The sequence below is a fragment of the Meriones unguiculatus genome, chromosome 11 (assembly GCF_030254825.1).
Source record: "Meriones unguiculatus strain TT.TT164.6M chromosome 11, Bangor_MerUng_6.1, whole genome shotgun sequence".
NCBI classification, from domain to species: Eukaryota; Metazoa; Chordata; class Mammalia; order Rodentia; family Muridae; genus Meriones; species Meriones unguiculatus.
In genome coordinates this window covers 113,179,661-113,203,904 of record NC_083359.1, presented here as the reverse complement: position 1 = coordinate 113,203,904, position 24,244 = coordinate 113,179,661, and the positions used below count along the sequence as shown (strand labels likewise).

At 36.7% G+C, this 24,244-nt stretch overlaps 1 protein-coding gene across 11 annotated transcripts in view; it reads left to right on the top strand.

The window, feature by feature from the left end:
• Positions 1-317: 317 nt before the first annotated feature.
• Positions 318-24,244, top strand: part of Cd46 (CD46 molecule) — a 43,655-nt gene continuing 19,728 nt past the window's right edge. For 3 of the 11 annotated variants that reach the window (XR_009584714.1, XR_009584716.1, XM_060364974.1), the window contains exons 1-7: positions 320-547; positions 4,135-4,323; positions 5,009-5,111; positions 6,646-6,734; positions 7,522-7,719; positions 12,325-12,507; positions 15,231-15,278. Coding sequence is in view for 7 of the 11 variants with exons in the window: in XM_060364974.1 (XP_060220957.1) it covers positions 427-547; positions 4,135-4,323; positions 5,009-5,111; positions 6,646-6,734; positions 7,522-7,719; positions 12,325-12,507; positions 15,231-15,278 (931 nt within the window). In the remaining 4 variants the exon portion in view is untranslated. Of the gene's footprint in view, positions 548-4,134; positions 4,324-5,008; positions 5,112-6,645; positions 6,735-7,521; positions 7,720-12,324; positions 12,508-15,230; positions 15,279-24,244 lie in introns of all 11 variants that reach the window. The other 8 variants (XR_009584715.1, XR_009584717.1, XM_060364975.1 and 5 more) reach the window with 7 other exon arrangements.

Here is a 24,244-nt window from a genome sequence, read left to right as displayed (position 1 = left end):
CACAACCCTGGGAGGAGTCTGCGCACCTGGGGACACAGCCTGTGGAAGCGTGCCACCCAAGCTGAGGAGTGAAGTAAAGTGGCAGAGAAGGACTTGGGAGGAATGCAGCTACAGATGGGAAAAGTTAAAGGTGGTAGGGAAGGAACACAGCAAAGTGGGACAAAGGCAGACAGTTGACAAGCTCCAAATTGCTGGGCAAGCGCATACACCATTGGCCCAGCCCCTTGAACTGAGACTCCACCTTGCTGCCAGTCGATTGGCCTAGTTAGCACCACCTTGAGTCACTAGCCAGTCGGGAGTGGCCTGGCCACGCCCATTTGTTGTGTCGCTCAGCACACTTTAGTTTCAGGATTGTTGCGTGCTTTCATCCAGCTCAAAGCTGCTCTCTGGCTTCCTGGTGCTCAGTTTTTCCTTCATTCTGCTAACATGACGCCTTTCGCGCCAAACGCAAGGCCTCGGCGTCCCAGACGGAAGATCTACACTTTCTGGTGGTACTTCCTGAGCATCTGCGCAGAGGCCCTTCTGTACCTGCTGTCTACTTTATCTGGTAGGATCCAGGAGAGAGGCTGTGCCACTGGGATGCTGGGAGGAGCTTATCTGAGCCCTGGATGGAGGACCTGGTAGAGTTTTGCCACGGCAGTGGAGACCAGGCAGTCCCCATCCCCAAAATGCAGACTTGCTTAGTGGGCAGCACTTACGGGCTGGGCGATGTGAGTGGAGAGAGGGGTAGAGGTTCACCTAGAGCTTGGGTGTGTCAGTAGCAGGTTGAACTGCTTATGCTGTGGGTAAGCAACTCTGGGTTTAGAAGGGAGGGAAGGTCACACTTGGCCTGTTTTATCTTGAGTCAAGTTTCTTTGTTGCCTGAGGCAGTATGGGCTTGATTTACACGTAACTGTTTTGTTTGGCTTTGCAATTTTATTAGCTACCCCCCCCCACACACACACACACACCATACGGAGTGGTTAATCATATTTCTCAAACCCCTACTCCCGGCTTAGAGTTATTGTCTGACTCTATCACCAAATGGCTTTAAGACATTATCTTCCTTTACAGATAAAGTCACAGTAGAAAAGAACAATCTAAACCTCATTCCTAAGACAAGAAGTAAAGTAACACTCAGGTTTTCACCTTAGCTAATGAAGTAAAACTCAAGGTTTATCTCACTACATTTGGATGGTGTTTCATTACATGGAATAAATACTATACATGCTTATTGTGTAAAATTTACACTAAGAACAATGTTTCTGTTTTCTTCTGCTTTTCAACACTCTATGTCTGTATCCCTGATACACAATCCTGACATGTAGTCTGTATATATTTCTGCATGTTGGGAGGCAGTGACAAACCAGTCTTGTGTGATCCTCTTCCACTGGTTGTTCACACACATGTATATGTATTAATATAAGCAAGCACTTTAGTAGGCTTATAGATCCCTGATAGATACATAGTATCTATAAATATTTGCTAATATTTATTTGAAGTAGCAAGTATTAACCAAAGCTTAACACTAAGGAATAGAACCATGTTCTGGAGCATGCTTCTCTTAACAGATTTAAAAATGGCTTAGGGCAAGAAAAGCAACAATCCAAACTATCACACTTTAAACCACTGGCTTATAACTGTTTTTCCTGTATATGGAAAAACATTACATTACATATTTGACTTTTTCTCTTCAAACTTAGTTGGAATATTACTTCTCAAGGAGACCTCCACTGACTTTAACTAGACATAACCCAGTTTAACCCACCTCTCAACTTGCAATCATACTTCTAAAACTGTCTTTTCTATTCTCTACATCTTCAAATTGGAAGGCAAGAGATCTTTTGTGACTCCAAATGTCTCGGTTTTTGCCTTAATGTTGGCACTTTTACAAAACCCAAGTACCAGAATGTTAAATATCAGGTTTGGTCAAGGCATGGAGCATAGAAAAGATTCTTCTGGCTTGCAGGAAGAAGGTTTTTTAAGGAGCTTTGCCTTCCACCAATCACTATAAAAATTCACTTCACAAGGAATAGAAGGGGCAGATAATAGCATAATAAGAAACAAATGGATTTTTTAAAAGAATAATGTTTGGGACAAATTTCAAGCTAAAAGTTTAAGAAGACTCTACAGTTATTTGAAATAGAGAAAACAGATAAATAAGATGAATAGGATATAACATAAATGGAGGGAAAACAAAGTAAAATCTGAAAAGTAAAATATTGAAACCTGCAAAACTTAAAAAAAAATAACACCTCATTGTGATAAGCAGGAAGAATTGAGTATGGCCTCATTTTTGGAACAACTCTACTTGTGAGGAAAAGGGTTTATGAGTGGACAGTGATCAGCATGGAAAGCCTGTCCTCAGGATTGCAGCAGAGAATCTATCAGAATTTGAGGCTGGTCTCCTTCTTTCAGAAGATTGGCTACTTCTTTGAACAAAGTTGCAGCCTCCTGTTGTATCTGCTCTCATAGGCCTGTTTTAGGTCTTTCTAAGATCAGTTAATGCTTACACTCTAGTATCTCAGCCCTTACTCCATGTGCTACAATGCAGGGGAATAGTCTTTATGTGTTAAATTGTTGAGTTTTAAAATACTAGTAGACAGACAAAGAAGGAGGAGGAAGAGGTGGAGGAGAAGAAGAGAGAAATAAATGGCTCTCCTTTTTCCAGTGTATAAACATTTAAAGTGACTTTTCATTATAAAAAGCATGACAATATAACCCTTGCAAGTCTTTTTGTTGTACTCTTATGCCACTATGAGAAGCTGGTACTGGACATTGTGGCCACATTGATGACTAGCTTTCATCTTAGCTATTAAACACAGCCACATGTGACCTATGTGAGATACCCCAAAGGAAGGGAACTGAGTGATTCTTCCAGAACTAAGGCACAAGATGTTCCCTCCAGGTGTCTAGAAAGAGAAGAGAGCTGCTCAGCGTACACAGCAAGGAATTGAGTGATTTAAGCAAAAACACCCCCAGGTAGACTCAGCTGACCAGCAATTACTTGGTTTGACACGAAAGAGACAAGAGATAGGTAGAGTGCTAAAGAATCATGAGAAGTGAGGGGTTAGTTTGGAGCAGTTCAGGCTGTGATGTTTTTAACTGATGGGTTTAACAACTTGATCCTTTGCTTGACTTAATACAACTTGAATCTAAAGTAAAGCTGCTGTAATGTCCCCAAGCATTATAAAAGGCTATTTCTTGAAGACTGAACACAGGATATGGTGGTATCTGCTTTGGGGAGTTCCAGATGAGGACTGGAAAGGGGCCACAGCATTGGTAGTGGTAGTGGTGTGTCCTGGACACAGGTTGTCTGTTTTGACACCTCGTCTGCTACCTACCTGGAATTCATTTCTAAACAGGTTACTCTACCTTGTTATACTTCACTTTTCTCATAAAGAAGGAAATTTATACATGATGAGCATGGAGATAAGTTAGTTAAAGAACACTATATGCTTAGCACAGTGCTGAATGTTTGTTATTTCTAATTTTCTAAAAATCCTTATCATTATTGTATAAGAAATAAGTTCTTATATCTGTTATTACTGTACCTACAGGAAAATACAACCCACAGTATTTGGAATTCACTTTCTAATTATAGCAGAATGCAGAATGAATCCATAATGAACTAGCAAAGTGTAAATATTTTGACATGGATGAAACATTAACATAGGAAAATGTTTATAGCTAAGCAAGTAAAATTTTGTTTTAAAGACTGGCTGAAAACAGAAAGGAAAACATGACTTTCAGATATTTTCAAAGAAAAATTTCTGAAAAGTAAAGAATTTGAATTTTGATTTAAAGAATCAATCACAGCACTCACTCAGCTTTGGTGCTAGGTACCAGGGAAGTGCTAATTAAAGAGACATGGTCCTTTAAAACATTAATCATATCTCATTGTTTTACTTTTGAATAAAGGACTAGCTGATTCTGAAATAAAACAAAAGCTAAGACGATGTTATTTTAAGCAAGCAAGTCAGGGGTCTTCTTGAACTACTATCACTGCTTGAGTAAAGAAAGCCCTAATCATTTAGAATATTGCTGAGAACATTTTGACTTTTTTTCTGTCCTCCCTACTGTAAAATAACATTTCTTAGTTGATAAAAGTGGTAATTCACACTTCCCCTTTTGTTCTTGCCCTCTTTTTCCTAGATGCTTGTGAACTACCACCACCATTTGAAGCTATGAAACTCAAGGGCATATCTAAACCCTATTATGAGGTTGGAGAGACAATAGAATATAAGTGTAAAAAAGGATACCTATATCTGCCTCCATTCCTCATGGTTACTACCTGTGAACCAAATCATACATGGGTCCCTATTTCAGATGAAGGTTGTATTAGTAAGTAAATTCAACTTTTTTGTTTGTTTGTTTGATTTTCAGACATTTTAGGATGGGGTGCATATACCCCTATTGCAGGGATGATTTTCCTATGTGAAACAAAGATTTAATTTAAAAGTAAGTATTTTTGTTTTCAGGCTTTGAGATATTTATAGGGAATCTCTTTTTCTTGACCTTTAGTTGATTGCATAATTGCTAATCTTGTACTTGTCATTTGTATTAATTACTTTTCTGAAGTTGAGATAAAACACCATGGCCAGGGCAACTTATAAAAGAAAGGGTTTTATTGGACGTATGGTCTCAGGGGGTTAGCAGATTAGGGGGTCCATAATGGTGGATCAAAGGCATGAAGAGCTGAAAGCTCACATCTCAGAATGGCAAGTAGGATCAGAACATTTACTGGGAATGGCACAAGTCTTTTGAAACCTCAAAGCACACCCCAACCCCCGTGACAGTCTTTCTCCAGAAAGTCCACACTTCCTAATCTTCCCCAAACAGCCACCAACTGGGGAATCACTATTCAAATGCCTTCATGGAAGGCATCTTATTCAAACTACTACACCCTTATTATTTAAATCATTAAGTAATCCACAAACTCAAAAGAACCATGTACGATTTTGACTTTGATTCAAGTGCAAACTGGCCCTGGAGCTGGATTAAAATTTTTATTGTTATTTTCTTCTAGAAGTGGAATGCACTAAACTAGAGAACCCATCATTTGGCAACATACACTACATAGATGGCAGAATTTCATGGGGTTCTCGAGCTCAATTTACTTGTATGGAGGGGTAAGTTGCTCCTTATGGGAAATAAGGTAAATGTTCCTGATCCATTGTTTTACTTTTCTTTTTAATCATTCAAGTAAATTTACTTTTGTTTACTATATGACAAGTTGTGCTCCTATCTGACAATATTTGGGTACATTTTGGAGATAGGGGGGATATTTAATAAAGTAAAGAAACTGAAGGAAAACAAATATTTGCTGTTTCCAAAAATAAGTCTATGATAAACATTAAGACTGGAATAATCTGCCGTGGATGATAGTTCATACTTGTAATTCTGGCACTCAGGAGGATGAGGCAGGTGGAGCTCCTTGAGTTTAAGGGCAGTTCTGGGATACGAGTGAGTTCCAGGCCAGTATCAAAAGGGGGTAGGTAACTATGGTGACCTTATCCTTCACAGTCAGGTATACTTACTGAAAATTCAAGGTGAAAGTGGGGGTTTCGTGAAATTGAGGTAGAACTGCTAACCAAAGGAGAATTCTATATACCTGAAGTGTCTCAAAAAGGGACATTAGACACTGAGAAACAGTCTTTACTCTCTAGGGCTCTCACAGAAGTAATTGTGAGTCTTGGAGAATGTTTGCTGTGACTGTAACAGAGAGTTTCAGGTAGTAATCTTTTAATCTAACCAAGTAAAAGCACATTCAGTCAAAGCTATGTGGAGGAAATCTTCTAGGTATTTTTAGGGAACCAAAAGTTCAATCCGTAAATTCTTCTGAAAGAATAACAACGAATACCAGATAGTAACACTTCATGGTGATGACATGAGAGCCCAGAATAATAATCTGTGAATTTAAATCATGGGGAGACTTTATAGCATTAATCCTTAGCTGTTCCTAGAAAGACATTATGATCATAATATTAGTAAGAGATAACATATTACTTCTATGTGTTAGTGGCTATGTGCCACTCTAATTTATATAATTATCTTGAACAATCCTGAGTTGTTTGATTTTTTTTTTTTTTTTTGTGACAGGGTTTTACTATGTAGGCCTAGAGCTTTTGCCATGTAGACTAAACCAGCCTTGAACTTACAGAAAACATGCATGCCTTACTTCCCAGGTTCTGGGATTAAAGTTGTATACCACCATACCTAGGTATGTGTATGTTTTTAATTGAGGAACAAAAGAAACTTTAAATGGTTTGCCCAACCTTAAGTAGCCTGTCAGTCATGGAGATAGGACTGGAAGCCAGGCAGTCCTTCCTAGGGAATCCTTTCTCCTCTCCTTCATACTCCAAGAGCGAAATGGATGAGCAAAGACACAAAAGCAGAATAATGTAATTGAAGGAGATAGCAAAGATACCAGGTCACATCAGATATGTTTAGACTTCATACCTCTTGGACAGTGTGTGTTTACAAACTTTCCATCTGATCAACATTTAGTTAGATTTGTTTAGTGCTTTCATTATACCTTATTTCAGAAACTTATCCCTCAAACTACTATATTAAGGGAAAAAAACTATCTAAAACTATCCTTCATTATTATGTGTATCTTACCAGCTGCCAAAGAAAACAGTAACTTTTTCTTTGCTCATTTAGTCATTACTTAGTTGGTATGTCAGTTCTACACTGTGTGCTTAAAAGTGATGATCATGCATATTGGAATGGTCCTTCCCCACATTGTGAAAGTAAGTACATTTTATTTTTAAATTTTAGACTATCAGTTCTCAACCATTTTGGTCTCAGGACCCTATTATGATTTTAGATTAATAAGTTCCTAGAAAACTTTTTTTTGTGGTTATATCTATTGACATTAATCATGTTAGGATTAGAATGGAGATAATGTAAAATAATTATTTCTTTTTAAGGACAATAAAGTCAATACATGTTACTATAGCTCACATGTTTTTATTGAAATTTCAAAAAAGTTGAGACTAGGGACACTGCTTTATGATTTTGCAATCTCTTCAATATTTGGCTTAGAGAAAAATATTGAGAGTTAATCTGTTTTATCAAAATTTTTAGCTTCTGCAAAAACATATTGTACTGTGAGTATGAAAATGATAAATAATAGTATGTCAGTATGATTGTAAGCTACAAGCCTACTGAATGAATGTACCTCTACCTTAAAACATATTTATCAGTTAGTATTCAGTTTAGTTTTTTTTAAAATCACAGTTTTCATTAAGTTGATCAGCATCTCTTCTATTGAGTAGGATAAAATTTAGCATGATCTTACAAATAAACTGGCATTCTTTCCCTTAGGAAAATGTCCTAAAAGATCATTTCTATATTAGTGGTTTTAATTTGGGGTGCTGGATTTTGTCATAGAAACCCTCTTCTAGATGAAAATTGAGGTTGTAAATAAAGAAATCCTGTATTGATGCAATTACTTATAGAACTTTCTAATGCTGTCTTGAATAAGGACATGACCTGGCCTCTTACCTTTATTTCCATTTTTTTCTTTTTATAAAGAGGTTTATTGTTCACCACCTCCAAAAATAAAAAATGGAACACACACCTTTGGTGATATAGATGTATTCAAGTACCGTGAATCAGTAATTTACAGTTGTGATCCTAACCCGGGGCCAGATAAATTTTCCCTTGTTGGAATGAGCATACTATTCTGTTCTGGCCATAACACCTGGAGTAGCAAGCCTCCAGAGTGTAAAGGTAATCATCTTTTCTTTATTTGTAAATAGATTTCTCTAAAAGTAAAGATAGTGAGCATATGTCCTTCCTTCTCTATGAAACTGTTTTCCAATTCAATTTCATAGCTGTGGAGTTAAATTTAAAAATAATTCTAATTATGGAGTTTCCTTCTCATTTCTGAGAGTATGAGCTACTACCTATAGCCATGAGGTAGGATACTTTTGTTTGAAAGAACCAAAAACTCAACATACATTGGCTGGAAAATAAGGAAGTGTCATCTCATATTATAGGAAAATGGAACAGTCTAGTTTCAGGTAATGGCAGAGTGGATTATAAATAGCAGCCCTCTCACTTAAAGAATGGTAAAATCTAGAAAAAAAAAGTTTGGTTTTTGTATTGTTTTGTTTTAATTCTAAAATGTTTAAGGCTCTGAAGAGTTACCAAAAACATGGAGACACTGAAGGGTTTTTCTCTTGAGAGATACCACTGAATGACAGCAAATGTTTATCCATACCTGCAAAGTAAAAAACAGTCTAGGTATTAAGATATTTTTGTTTTGTTGTGATGTTTTTTAATTTTTTTTCTTATTTTGACATAAAGTCTCACTATGTAATCTTGGCTAGCCTAGAAATTAGGGTTAGAGATCCTCCTGCTTCTGCCTCTCAAGTGCTGGAAGTGAAGGTGTATGTATTAGCCTGGTGACTAATAGAATTTGTTTTATTTACTTTTATCTTATGTGCATTGGTGTTTTGCCTGTGTGTATGTCTGTGTGAGAGCATCAGCTCTTGGAGTTACAGACAGTTGAGCTGCCATGTGGGTGCTGGTATTTGAACCCTGGTCCTCTGGAAGAGCACTCCGTGTCTTCAGCACACATCTCTTCAGCCCCAACTAATAGATTTTATAACAAATATAAAAATCTAGTAATTGAAAGTATGTCACCTAATCTCAAGAAATAAAAGTAGATATTAGGAAAGAAATCCACAAAACTTGAAAATTATGTAAGATATTTCTAAATAATCTACTGGTAAAGAAGTCAGAAGGAAAATTGGGAAGAATGTGAAATGTGTAAAAAATGAAAACAACCTCAGAAAGTCAGAATTTGCAGGGGTTCACCTGAAGTATTACTTCCCAGCACAAACAAAAAAAATTGTAAACAGGGACCTAGGAACCTATCCCTAGCTTTCCACTGTAATATCTAAAGAGCCAATTAATCCTGAGTAGCAAGTTGCAAGAAAGTGATAAATATATAGCAGAAACTGAAAAGGGAGAAGGAAAAAAAATTGAAACCAACATCTGAGTTTTGGAGAATATGGATAAAGTAGGTAAACCTACAACTAGACTGGTGTGTGTGTGTGTGTGTGTGTGTGTGTGAAAGAGGGGGAGGGAGAGAGAGATCTGAGGAAGGAGAACTAGGAACTAGTATTAAGGATGAAAAGGAAGACATCACTAAGGATCCTTCAGGCAGTTAAAGATGATAAAGGAATATTACACACTGTTTCAGTTATCAGTTTGACAACTTAAATGAAACTGACATTTCTCAAAGACACAAGATACCTATAGAAAATAAAGATACCTAAACAATCCTTATCTCTTAGCGAAATAAAATTTGTAGTTAATAGCATTGTCTTGAGACCAAAAATTATAAATAATATAATAAAATTAGCAACAATATCCTTAAAATAAAAGTTTCCAACAAAATATAAAATATAATCCTGTAGTTCATAAAAAGAGAAGTCTTTCATGATCAAGTAGAACTTGCCCTTGTAACTCAGTTACAAGTCTGCTTCAGTGCTAAGTTAATCAATGCAATTCATTATCAAAAGTTATGTATATGCCCTAATCCTATGTATAGTCATTTTATTAGGTGAAAAAAAGGAACAACTACAAAAACTAACCAAGAGTATTTGACAATTCATTTTTTTCATGATAAGACCCAGCAAACTAGGAGAAAATAATTATCCCTTCATTGATAAACAATATCCTACGAAAGTCCTATAGTCAACATTATGGTAAAAACTAATTTCTTTCTAATTAAGAAATGATCTAGCTAAAATAAAATCTACTGTCATCACTCTCTTCAGCACTGTCCTGGAGGTCCTGCCCAGAATAATAAGCTATCGGAAGGAAAGACAAAGAGAGTAAATCTGTTTCTGAATACACCTTGAGATACTACCTCCCCCTGCCACACACACACATGTGCACACATAGCAACACCAGGTACTGGCAAGGAGGTGGAGTAGTTGGAACTGACACAACACAAAGTGGAGCAAGCATTTTGTGGAATACATTTGGAAATTTCTTATACACATACATTTAAATAAATATATACTAATATATTTTAATATATATTAGTTACTTGTCTTGTCACTGACAGAATACCTGATAAGAAACAAATTAAGAGAGGAAGAGTACATTTTGGCTCACATTTAACAGTTCACACAATGGAGGGAAGGGCAGAGTCACAAGCATCTCCTTGGTGGCAGGCTTACGTAACTAGGATTTCTTGTATCTTAGTAGAACAGGAAGCAGAGAAGAGATAGGAAGTGGGAGTGGGTTATAAAACTTCAAAGACCATTTTTAGGGAACCACTTCCTTTAATAAACTTCCACCTTCCACAGTTTCCCCAGCCAGTGTTCAAATACTGAGGCTATCCATTTGGCATTCAAACCACTGCATTTTTACCTGACAACTCTGCAACCCACATTAAATGAAAACATGTAAACAAAAAAGGTGTTTTTGCCTTCTTATTTATAATCATAATTTTTGGATCTCATACGCCTTACTGAAATACCCACTCTGAAAGGCAGGTGGTCCACTTGCAGGATATAAATAGAAAACAGACCAGTGGTTGGCTGGTTGTGGAAGGGTGGGTCACAAGCAGACCTGGAGAAATTTTAGAGTTCCAGAACTTTTCCGTGTTTGGACTGCAGTAGACAAGTGTGCATCTTAATATGTTTTTATCCAGTCCTCCATCATACTTGAAAGAGTATGTTTTACAACATTCAAGTTATAGCTAATATTCCTAACTTTAAATATATATTTCATATAACTAAATAAAATATTAGTTAACCTGAAGACAGGTCAATAGAAATCCAACATAATTTAAGAAAAAAAATTAAAAGAAGATAGGCTTTCAGACTTTTGAAGAACATTAAGCAGTAAAATGTAAATGTAATTGGGGTTTCAGAAAAAGAAGCAAAGAACAGTATAGAAACTCATTTGAACTAGGTATGGTACTACATACCTGTAATCTTGTAAAATAAGACCCTATCTCAAAAAATAATTGAAACTTAACTTGAATTAGTACTGACCAAAAAAATGAACAAAATCGGCTTCAAAATAACAATATCAATCTTAAATCTAGGAACAAAATAACAATCTTAAATCTAGGAAACTCAGTGAACAAATGGGGGAGGGGGGAATATTCTTTTTCTATTCTTTTTTCTTTTTTTCTACTGAAAAAAAAAAGTCAGAGAAACAACCACAAAAGCAGTTAACATTCAAGAGAGGTAACAGCTGGATTCTTTTAATTGAGGCTGAAGCACAATGCTATCTATTAAGTACTGGTGAAATCATTAACCTATAATCTCTCAAGACTATATCTTTATTTATTTTTTATTTAATAATTTTTATTTTTTTATATTAATCACAGGTTATTGACGTTGTATCCCAGCTGTAGCCCCCTTCCTCATTCCCTCCCAGTCCTACCCTCCCTCCCTCCCTACCTCTCCTCTCTGCCCCTTTCCAAGTCCATGATAGGGGAGGTGATCCTCCCCTTCCATCTGATCCTAGCTTATCAGGTATCTTCAGGACTGGCTGCCATGTCCTCCTCTGTGGCCTAGCAAGGCTGCTCCTCCCTCGGGTGGGGGGAGGGATATCAAAGAGCCAGCCATTGAGTTCATGTGAGAAATAGTCCCTGTTCCCCTTACTAGGGAACCCACTCACCTGGAGAGGACAGGAGCTCCACAAGGATCAAATATATCAGGGCACAGGGGTCTTTTATGATACTGTTTCTCCAACCAAGGACCATGTACAGATATAACCTAGAACCCCTGCTCAGATGTAGCCCATGGTAGCTCAAGACTGTATCTTGTTTAATCTAACTTGTTTAAAAATCAGTGAACCATGTCCATATAAACCAAAACTGAGAACCTAACTAGCCAACCTACAAGAATTGCTAAAGGAAGCTCTGGGCTGTGAGGAATGGCACCAGATAGAAGTTCAGGTCCAGAGGGAATGGGAAGAACACTTGGGCTTAACATGCTGACCATGCTCTGGTCTCAGCTGCTGCTCAGATCTCACTTCACGGTATAGTCTGACATATCTAAAGTGCCTAGCCTAGCAATTTTTTTGTCCCTCTCCCACAATTCTTCTAGTAGACTATGAATTAGTCTAATAGATTGTAACTCATTTTACTTCTTAAGGAATATGGAAAAATGGAAAATGCCCTGTGTAGTGATATAAGTTCAGTATTACTGTGAACTTTTGAGGGAGCTGTGTGTTCATATATTTGGAACACAAAATATGTTTCTTTAACTTTGGGTCGTAGTTTTAAAAGTTTCAGAAAACTGATATGAAAAATAAACCAGATTTTAATTAAATTCTGTGAAATTTTTCTTTTCTCAGTGATAAAATGTCCATTTCCAGTACTACAAAATGGAAGACAGATATCAGGATTTGGAGAAAATTTTTCCTATCAAGCAACAGTGATGTTTGAGTGTGTGGAGGGTTTTTATATGAAGGGCACTGACACAGTGGTCTGCGGTGCTAATAGCACTTGGGACCCCCCCATCCCAATATGTCTTAAAGGTACAAAGGTTGTCTTATTTCCCATCTTTATTTTTTCTGGTGGTTTTTGATTGATTGCTTGTTTTTAAATTTATTTCTTTGATCAAGTTAAATATTATGATACCTGAAAAGCAGTAATTTGGCAACTATCTCGGGCTTTTATTCATTCCTGTGCCATAGATATGACATAAAATTCTGCTATTGTGATTTTTTTTTTGTTTTTCTGTGGGCTTAAGTTTATTAGAGTTTAACAGTGTATAAGTTCTCTTAAAATATTTCTGTATAGAAAGTGGATTGTAACAATTTTTAGAGTTGAAATTGTAGCCTGATTATTGCTATATAATTAAGTCAAGAATGAAAGGCATGGCTTGTGGTAATGAAAGTTGGTCTGTTGCATTATTTTGTTTTCTAATGTTGTCTACCCCTTTAAAAAACCTTCAACATTTTAATTATTCAGGTATAGTACAGTTCTCCTTACATTTTCCTAAAAATCTTTTAAATTCCCAGTGAAAGTGCCAGTAATGTGTTTTATCTGATCCACATTGTTATTTTGTTTTCTAGTGCCAACTCTTCCCAGCATAAAATTGCCAATTTTCACTTTCATATTTAATAATTTCCTGCTTATATTGAAAAAGAAAACCCTTAAACTCCTGGTGATTTTTTTAGATACCCTTTACATTCCTGCAGTGTCTACTTACTCATCATTTTCAGTACATTTGGTAGTACAGAGAGAATATATTTGTAGTCATTTCATTTGTCAGATGTAGAAACTCTTATTTGCAATACAGTCAAACGTGAATAGGAAGTTATGTCAATTTTAAATGTGTATTTCCATGTGTTAAATAACCTACTATCTTTCTTATATGGGTTTAACACTTGAGTAGGATATCTTTAAAGGAATTAACACAATACTTGTTATGTAGGAATTTCTTAAAGTTAGCTAGCATGGCTTGTCTACTTAAATCAATCTTGATGGAAAAAAAAGATTCTTGGCTTCTGCTTGTTGATGTGTGTTTTCTGTACTAAGCGTTGCTACTTTATTCTTTCCCCCCAAGTGATTTACTTATACTTTTGCTCTCCTTATCATGTTAGTCTCAAGTAATTTTTCACTTTCTGAGCTGCAGTTAGTTTAGCAGTGGGAGTCTTTTTAATCAGTTTGTTGTTTAGAGTCTTGTATGTAGCCCAAGCTGGCCTCAAAGTCACAATACTCCTGCTTCAGTCTCTTTAGTGCTGGAATTACAGGCATGCACTATGCACTATGCCCAGCTTTTCAGTTCTTTGTAAGTAGTGCATATAAATAGAAATTTCTGCTGCCTCTATACTAAGACCTGTATTTTCCATTTCCTTCCCACTCCCCTTACCTACTTAAAATGTTGATGTGTTATTTTTGTCTTTGAAGCTTTGACAACAGAAACTAGATTTCCTAGCAAAGGAGAGCTAGGAGTCTCTACTACTGAAATGAGATAGGTTTGTTTTTTGTTTTTTGTTTTTTGTTTTTTTTGACTCCTAATCAGCTTCTGTTAAGCATGGAGAAGTTGCTATAATGGGAGGAACCAGCATTCCCACTGCAGTGCTTGTTATGGGTCCACTTGGAGGAACTAGCAGCCAGCCACACAGGGTTGTAGCAAGAGCATTAGGCAGGGCAGACTGTTCACAGGATATTAGCTTGACTCTGCCTAACTGACTTCATTTCTATGAGCTTTGGATACCTGTTGTGTTAATGCGGATTGCGGATATTGTTCAAATGAGTCTGAATTACTGGTCCTAACTTGTTTAAAATATATCCTATCTCCCTAAGATTTTAAAGGATGGAGAAAATTGAGAGTTGTACATGCTCACCCAGTAATTAGAATTCCTTCCTTCCTTCCTTCCTTCCTTCCTTTCTTTCTTTCCTTTCTCTCTCTCTCTTCTTTTCTTTTCTTTTTTCTTTTCTTTTCTTTTCTTTTCTTTTCTTTTCTTTTCTTTTCTTTTCCTTTCATTTCTTTCTTTCTTTTGAGACTAGGATAATATGGAACTCACAGAGATCTTCCTGCCTTCCAAGTGCTGGGTTTAGAGACACACACCACCATGCCAGCCTTTGTAACACATTTTTATAATTCCTACAAGAACTTGATACCTCCTGATAGCTTCCTTCTATATCTTAGTTGAGTATCTGTTGAGAGAAATTTTTGAAAGAATTAACAATAAGCACTTGATAAAAGATTTATAAAGCACTAATCTAGGTTCTCATTTGAAAGACAAGATGTGTGAGAAAAATTAAAAAAAGAGAAACTAGAGGAATCCCCCTTTAAAACAAACCCTTGGTAGAATTGTCAGTCACTTTTAATTGTCCTTTAAGGAAAGAAGTGCATTAGAAAGCAGCAGAGGCAGCAGCAGCCTGTACTGGTGTTATGGTAGGTCTGATGGTGTGTGAAAAGTGGAGAGATTATGATGCGCTTTGTATGGCATCTGACTTGTTAGGATGCATATGTTTACCCTGAAAACATTCTCTTTACAATATATTTTTAGTTACTTTATAATATTTGTATTTGTAAAAAGCAAACCTGTAATACACATTCTTGTACATATGCCTGTGCAATTATATACGTAGATCAAACATTCATAGACTAAATCCCTAGAAGTAGAATTATAAAGAACAGAAAATACGTATTTTTAATCTTTTTGAAAATGTCAATAATAGAATTAAATCCATAGTTTTATATTAATAAGTCAAATGAATTGATAGACTCATTTTATTTTTCTAGGTTCTATGCCTACTCATCCTACCAAGTCTCCAGTTAACAATTACCCAGGTTTGATAGTTCTTTATCTTAATGATATAGTTCAGAGTTCTTTAAGACATGGGTAAAAAAAAAAAAAAAAAAAAAAAAAAAAGGATGTTTTGTTTCTTCATTTTTAAAAAATCAGGCCTAGCTTTTTAAATTTACATTTTAAAATCATTTTTTGATTTTAGGTGTTTAACTATAATGCTGTCCAAATCCTCAACTCAAGTGACCTTTACCTTTAGGTTCAACAGTCATTTATTCATATCCTTATCCCATTTTTCTAAAACATTTTGTTGGTTTGAATTTAACAGTTTTTTAAATAAATTAATGTACAATGAATGTTTTTCTAGTATTTTATTTTTATTAATAAGTTTTAAGTTTTCTATATTGCTAGACATAGATTTATTTTAGTAGATTTAAATGATATAAAAATGTTGCCAAAGTTAATTTAATATTTTTAAGGTTGCTTTTTATCTATTTTTGTACATCAACCTATTTTCCTTTTTTCATTATTTTATGTGGTCTCTGTGTGTGTCTCTTTTTGCATGTATGTGGATGCACATGTGTTGGTGTATGCATGTGCTTGTAGAAGACTGAGGTTGATGTTGGGAATCATTCTCAATCTCTCTTTTACCTTATTCACTGTGGCAAGATGATTCAATAAAACCCAGAGCTCACAAATACAGCCAGCCTCTTGAGTCTCTAGGAATCCCATCACCACCTTTCAAGGCTAAAAATGCAGGTAGACTGCCTATATTTATGTAGGTGTCTGGGAATCCAAACTCAGATCATTACTCTCATGTGTCAAGTGCTTAACCCCTGAGCTATTCTTCAGCACACATTTTTTTTAAAGCAAAAGTATATCAAACTACATATATTTTCCAATGATTTGCTCCTCCCACTTAATGTCTTAGATTGGGGTTTATTTAAATTTAATCTCATAACAGTTGCATAGTATATACCATACTTTACCATTCTCCTAGTGGTCATGTGTTTTACATTAACGTGTGATTAGCTATAATTAATTGTTCCACCAGTAGCTATGAGTTGTATGTTGTGTAAAAAGCTTTAGGTAAGGATGGGGATGGAGAGATAACTCAGTGTTTAAGAGAAAGTCCTGTTCTTGTGAGGGACTCCAGTTTGATCCTCATTACCCATGTGGAATGGTTCATAACCACCTATAACTCCAACTTCAGAGGATCTCACACTCTCTTCTGGTCCTGTAGATACCTGAAAATATATGGCACACACATAGAGACACATGAAATAAAAAAAATAAAAAGATCTTTAAATAAGAAGAGACTTTTGGTGTTCCCCTGGTGGGAATTACATAATTTCAGTCATATATCTGAGTTCTTGGTACAAAATTGTAGGTACACTTGAAACACATCATCATGTGTTTCAATTTGTAGGGAGGGGTAACAGGGTTCCTCCTTCTCTCATCCCCATTTAGGGGCTAAGAGAGGGTAATGGTTAAGTGAGCTATAAGCAGAGCTTCTTCAGCTGAGGAGAAGACAGCTTACCCATCTTTCCATTGTACATAAAGTAACAGGTATTCCAGTCCTCTTTCTCCTTTGAAGTCTGTGTCAGATTTGTTTTTTTTTTTTTTTTTTTTTTTCAATGCAGTTTATTCAGGAACTTTGAACAATCCTCGGACCCTGGGGAAAGCCAGCCCACAGCTTAAATAGCCTCTGGGTAGCCAACCCAGGCATGCCACGTAGGCAATGCAGATAGGTCCACATGCATGGAAGCAAGCCAGATCCTCGGCCTTAGCCAAATGTGGAGTTGTTCGTGACAGAGAGCACTCACCATCGGGAAGGTGGAAGGCAGAAACCAGCTCCATCTTTAAGGCATAGCATTCCGCAGCTCTCTACTTTCCATGATAGTCCTTGGTTGGAGTATCAGTCTCAGAAAAGACCTCTGGGCCCAGATTTTTTTGGTTCTGTTGCTCTCCTTGTGGAGCTCCTGTCCCTTCCAGGTCTTTCATCTTCCCATTCTTTCCTAAGATTCCCTGCACCCTGCCCAAAGTTTGATACCCTGCTGGGTAGAGTCTTTCAGAGGCCCTCTATGGTAGGCTCCTGTCTTGTTCCCTGTTTTGGTCTATTCTGTTCACCTTTCTGAATGAGGATTGATCATCTTACCCAAGATCCTCCTTCTCGCTTAGCTTCTTTAGTGTACAGATTTTAGTATGTTTATCCTATATCATATGTCTAATATCCACTTATAAGTGAGTATATATCATGTGTGTCTTTCTGCTTCTGGGATACCTCACTTAGGATGATCTTTTTAAAACTATAGTACTCTTATTTTTTAAATGTTTGACATGTTTTTTAAATATCTAGATCACTCTCATGTTAATTTTATAATTTAACCAGACAATTCTTTGGCATTGCATACACTGACATTCTTGTGCAACCAGTTCTCTTTTATCATCTCTGAAGCTTCCACTGTTAAACGATGACTTCCCTTTCCTTCCTCTCCCAGTATCTGCTGAATACTGTTTTCCTTGTTTCCCCTAATAACTTTGTCTGTTCTAAGTACTTCCTACAACTAGTTCATGCATCATCGGTCCTTTTGTGTCTTACTTACTTCATATAGCTAAATCCTGTTAAAACTAAATCTTTTTAAGATCCATGTAACTTTTGTGCTAGAACTTTCTTTTACATCCGAATAATGCTCCCCTTTTTATATTGCCACATTTTGCTTATTTACTCACCTGTTGGTAGACTAAGGTTGGGTGGTGTGTTCCTCCCAGCTACTCTGTACAACGCTGTTCTGAACACAGAATTAGACACCTGCCCAAGTTCCCACGTTTAATTCTTTTGGTGTACACTAGGAGTAGCACTTGTAGGTCATAAGATGATTCAGTTTTTTTTTCCTGAGGAAATGTGCAGCAGCTCATGAGTTTATCCTCCCACTAACAGTGAACAAAAGCTCCAGATTTCAGACAACTTTACTATTGGTTTTACTTTTGTTTAATTTTGTTTTATTTTTTTAACAAGAGCCACCTGTTTGTTTTGTGTTGCTATAGCAGAATACCACAGATAAGATGATTTATAATGGTCAGAAACTTACCTCCATGGTTCTGGATTCAGGGATATATGTAATGTCCAAGTGCTGCTATTTGGCAAATGCTTTCTGCTACATCATAACATGACAGAAGGGAAAAGAGAGGTAGGGAAAAAAGCGTATAATCCTGCAATAATGAATCCAGTCCTTAGATAATGACACAACACTTTTGTGTCCTCATCATTTCAGGGCCCTTATGTTGGCAAGAATTTATTCATGAGTTTTAAAGAAAATAAAAATTCAAGCTATAGTGTATAGTTAGTAGAGATGATCAAATATTGTTAAGTTTTACTTCCATTTCCCTATTATTAGTGATGTGTTGAGCATCTTTTCATGAGCTTGTTGGTCATCTCTGTATCTTCTTTTGAGAAATATCTAATCAAGTCCTTGGACTTTTTCTTTTATTTTTAAAGTTTTTCTTTTTTATTATTATTAACAATTTATTCACTTTGTATTCCAGCTGTAGCCCCCTCCCTCATCTCGTCCCTGTCCTACCCTCCCTCCCTCTTCTCTCCCTATATCCCTCCCCTAGTCCACTGATAGGGGAGGTCCTCCTCCCCTATTATCTGACCCTAGTCTATCAGGTCTCATCAGGAGTGTCTGGATCCTCTTTCTCTGTGGCCTAGTTAGGCCACCTTGCCAGGAGTTGATCAAAGATCCAGCCACTGAGTCCATGTCACAGATAGCCCCTGCTCCTCTTAGAACTTAATAAGTTAAACATCAAGAAACCAAGTAATCCAATTAAAAATGGGGTACAGAGCTAAAGAAAGAATCCTCAACAGAGGAATATCGAATGGCAGAGAAACACTTAAAGAAATGCTCAATGTCCTTAGTTAGTCATCAGGGAAATGCAAATTAAAATGATCCTGAAATTCCACCTTATGTCCATCAGAATGGCTAAGATCAAAAACCCAAAGGATGACACATGCTGGAAAGGTCATGGAGCAAGGGAACCCACCTCTATTGCTGGTGGGAATGTAAACTTGTACAACCACTTTGGAAATCGATCTGGTGCTTTTTCAGAAAATTAGGAATAGTTCTACTTCAAGATCCAGCTATACCATTCCTGGGCATATGTCCTTGGACTTTTTAAATTGGGTATGTTGCTACTAAGTTTTAAGAGTAATTTAAATATTCTATAAATTGCTTATCAAATATACACTTTCGAAATTTTTCCTCTCATTCTGTGCATTGCTTTTTCACCCTGCTAGTGTCTAAAACTTCATTTTGATGAAATTCAATTAATCTCCTTTGCTGTTATTGTTGCCTAGTTTGTGTCACACTCAAGAAATCATTGTCAGATCTATAAACATGAATTTTTCCCCATATTTTCTTCTAAATTTTTTATAGTTTTAGACATTATCTTCAATAATTTAATAGAAATCAAAGATTTCTATTTTTATTTTGAAGCTCTAACTTCATTCTTTTGGCTGAAAATATCTAATTTCCCAACACCAATTGGTGAAGAGACTATTCTTTCCCAATGACTGTTCCTGTGCATCCTTGTTAACAATCACCTTAAAATGTGTATTTCTGAGTAATATTCCATTTCATAGGTCTGAATGCCTATCTTTATATCAATATCACTCTGTTTTAATATATATGTGTGTGTGTGTGTACATTTTGAAACCAAGAAGTATGAATTCTGTCAACTTTGTGTTCTTCAGATTTTGTATTGATTTATGCTAGATTTTTTCTACTAATGCAGAAAGAAAACATCGTCATAATTTTAATAGGGGTTACATTGAGTCTGTAAACTGCTTTGAGTATTATAAACAGCTTAAATAATTTTTTATCTAGCAAACAGAATGTCTGTATTAGGTTTTTGCTGTTGTTATGATCGAACATTATGAGAAACAATTTATTTTTTGTAATAAAGTTTTATTTATTTATTCACTTTACATCCTGATTGCAGCCCTCTTCCTCCTAGCCCCTCCCTCCCCTCTCCTTCTCCTTAGAAAGAGGGGAGGTGCCCCCTTGTGGACCAACTCACCCTGGCACATTAAGTTATTACAGACCCTCCCACAGAGACCAGACAAGGCACCCCAGTTAGGGGAACAGGATCCCAAGGGAGGCATCAGAGTCAGAGAGGGCCCCTCTTCCAGTTGTTGGGGAATCCACATGAAGAGCAAAATGCACATCTGCTACATATGTGGAGGGGGTCTAGGACCAGTCCATGCATGCTTTTGGTTGGTGGTTCAGTCTCAACCCCATGGGCTCAGGGTAGTTGACTCAGTAGGTCTTCTTGTGTAGTCCTTGACCCCTCCTGCTCCTTCAATTGTTCCCCTAACTCTTCCATAGGACTCCCTGAGCTCAAATGTTCAACTGTGGGTCTCAGCATTTGTTATCATCAGCTGCTGGGTGAAGCCTTTCAAAGGAGTTATGCTAGGCTCCTGTCTATAAGCATAGCAGAGTAACATTAATAGTGCCATGAATTGGTTCTCTCCCAATTGATATCAATTAGGGCCAGTCTTTGGTTGGCCATTCCCTCAGTCTTTGCTCCATCTTTGTCCTTGTACATCTTGTAGGCAGGACAAATTTTGGGTTGAGTACTTTGTGGGTGGGTTGGTGACCTATTCCTCTACTGGAAGTCCGGCATGGCTACAAGAGGTGGCCACTTTAGGCTACATATCCCTGCTGGTAGGAGTCTTAGCTAGGGTGACCCCTTTAGATTTTCTGGGGCTTCCCATATCTCAGGTCTCTGGCAAGTTCTGAGATGCCCCCCATCTTCCATTTTCATTTTCTCACTCGGCCCTCTTTCCCCTGCTTTCTCTACTCAAATGAGTATTTTTTTATTTCCCCTCTAAGTGAGATTCAAGCATCCTCTCTTGGGCCCTCCTTGTAACTTAGCTTCTTTGGGTCTGTGAATTGTAGCATGGTTATCCTGTACTTTATGGCTAATATCTACTTATAAATGAGTACATATCATATATGTCTTTTTTGTTTGGGTTACCTCACTCAGGATGATATTTTCTAGTTCCTTCCATTTTCCTACAAATTTCAAGATGACCTTGTTTTAAATAGCTGAGTAGTATTCCATTGTGTAAATGTACCCACACTTTATCCATTCTTTAGTTGAGGGACATCTGGGTTGTTTCCAGTTTCTGGCTATTATGAATAAAGCCACTATGAACATAGTTGAACAAGTGTCCTTGTGGTATGGTGGAACATCTTTTGGGTATATACCCAGGAGTTATATAGCTGGGTCATAAAGTAGAGCTATTCACAAATTCCTGAGAAACCACCAGATTGATTTTCAAAGTGGTTGTACTCACACCAGCAATGGAAGAGTGTTCCTTTTGCTTCGCATCCTCGCCAGCATGTGCAGTCACTTGAGTTTTTTATCTTAGCCATTCTGAGGGGTGTAAGGTGGAATCTCAGAGTCATTTTGATTTGCAATTCCCTGATGATTAAGGATGCTGAGCATTTCTTTAAGTGTTTCTCTGTCATTCAATATTCTGCCGCTGAGAATTCTGTTTAGCTCTGTACCCCATTTTTAAATTGGATTATTTTGTTTGTTGTCTAATATCTTGAGTTCATTATATATTTTTGGTATTAGCCGTCTGTCAGATGTAGGGTTGATGATCTTTTCCCATTCTCTTGGCTGCCATTTTGTCCTATTGACAGTGTTCTTTGTCTGTTCTTTGTCAAACAGAAGCTTTTCAGTTTGATCTTAGAGCCTGAGCTGCTGGTGTTCTCTTCAGGCAGTTGTCTCCTGTGCCAAAGAGTTCAAGGCTCTTTCCCACTTTCTTCATTAGCAGATTTAGTGTGTCTGGTTTTATGTTGAAGTCTTTGATCCACTTGGACTTGAGTTTTATGCAGGGTGATAAATATGGCTTTACTTGCATTCTTCTACAAGCAGAGATCCAGTTAGACTAGCACCATTTGTTGATGCTTTCTTTTTCCATTGTATGGTTTTGGCTTCTTTGTCAAAAATCACTTGTCCATATGAGCGTGGGTTTATTTCTGGGTATTCAATTTGATTCCAGTAATCAACCTGTCTCTTTCTATGTCATTTTCATGCAGTGGTTATTACCATTGTAGTACAGCTTGAAATCAGGGATGGTGATATCTCCAGAAGTTCTTTTATTGAACAGGACTTTTTTTTTTTTTAAAGCTATTCTGGTTTTCTTGTTTTTCCATATAAAATTGAGAACTGTTCTTTCAAGGTCTGTAAAGAATTGCATTGATATTTTGATGGGAATTGCATTGAATCTGTAGATTGCTTTTGGTAAGATGGCCATTTTTACTGTGTTGATGCTACTGATCCATGAGCATGGGAGATCTGGAAAATCCAAATGAAATGGACAATTTTTTTGATATATTCCACTTACCAAAGTTAAATAAAGATCAGGTAAACAAGTTAAATAGTCCCATAGCCAATAATAAAATAGAAACATTCATTAAAAGCTTTCCAACAAAAAAAAAAAAACAAAAACTAAACTAAAACCAGAAAGCCCAGGGCCAGATGGTTTCAGTGCAGAATTTTATCAAAGAAGACAATCAAAGAAGAGATAATACTAATATTTCTTGAACTACTCCACAAAAAAGAAACAGAAGGAACATTGCCAAACTCATTCTTTAAGGTCACAGTCACCCTGATACCTAAACCATACAAAGATCCAACAAAGAAAGAGAATTTCAGACCAATTTCCCTTATGAACATTGATGTAAAAATATTCAATAAAGCACTGGCAAACTAAATCCAAGAACACATCAAAAACAGCATCCACCATAATTAAGAAGGCTTCATGCAAGGGATGCAGGAGTGGTTCAATATACAAAAATCTATCAGTGTAAGGTACCATGTAAATAACCCAAACAAACAAACAAACCACAAAACACTTGATCATCACATTAGATGCTGAAAAAGCCTTTGACAAAATCCAACACTCCTTCAGGTTAAAAGTCTTGGAAAGATCAGGGTTAGCAGGCAAATACCTAAAAACAATAAAGGGAATATACAGCAAGCTTATAGCCAACATCAAATTAAATAGAGAGAAACTTAAAGCAATTCCACTAAAATCAGGGATGAGACAAGGCTGCCCACCTCTCTCCATATCTCTTCAATATAGTACTTAAAGTCCTAGTTAGAGCAAGAAGATAATTAAAGGAGATCAATGGGATACAAATTGGAAAGGAAGAAGTCGAAGTATTGCTAGTCACAGATGATATGATAGTATATATGAATGACTCCAAAAATTCTACTGGAGAATTCCTGCAGCTAATAAACACCTTCAACAAAGTGGCTGGATACAAAATTAATTAAAAAAAATAGTAGCCCTCCTGTATATAAACGACAAACAGGCTGAGAAAGAAATTAGGGAAATGATACCCTTCACAATAGCCACAAGTAATATAAAGTATCTTGGTGTAACTCTAACCAAGCAAGTCAAAGACCTGTATGACAAGAACTTCAAGTCTCTGAAGAAAAACATTGAAGAAATCAAAAGATGGAGACAAATAATATGAAAGGAAAAAAAAAAGGAAAGAAGATTTATTTTCATTGTTTCAAAGTTTGGTATATATTCTGCTAACACCACTGCTGTAGGCAGTGGTGAGGCGGAACATCATGGAGGTAGGAGTGTGTGGCATAGGAGCCTTATCTTCTAGCAGTGAGAGATCAGAGAGAAACAGACCATGTATAATCTTCAGAGGCATGTACATCTCCCCCAGCAGGGTCCCCTTACTAATGCTGCCATAAAGTTAGAGATCTATCAGTGGATTCTATTACTTTAATCAGAGCCTTCAAAATGCTACCATTTTTCAATGACTGGGTCCATCAGTTGAGTACCAAGTCTTCATTTAACACAGCTCTTATTTTGTAAATCTTTTACAGCAAAGTTTTTTTAGATTTCCTGTCTTTTACTGCTTTGTGGTTATTCTTAGTATTTTATCTTGTAAATGCTATTTCAAATAGAGTT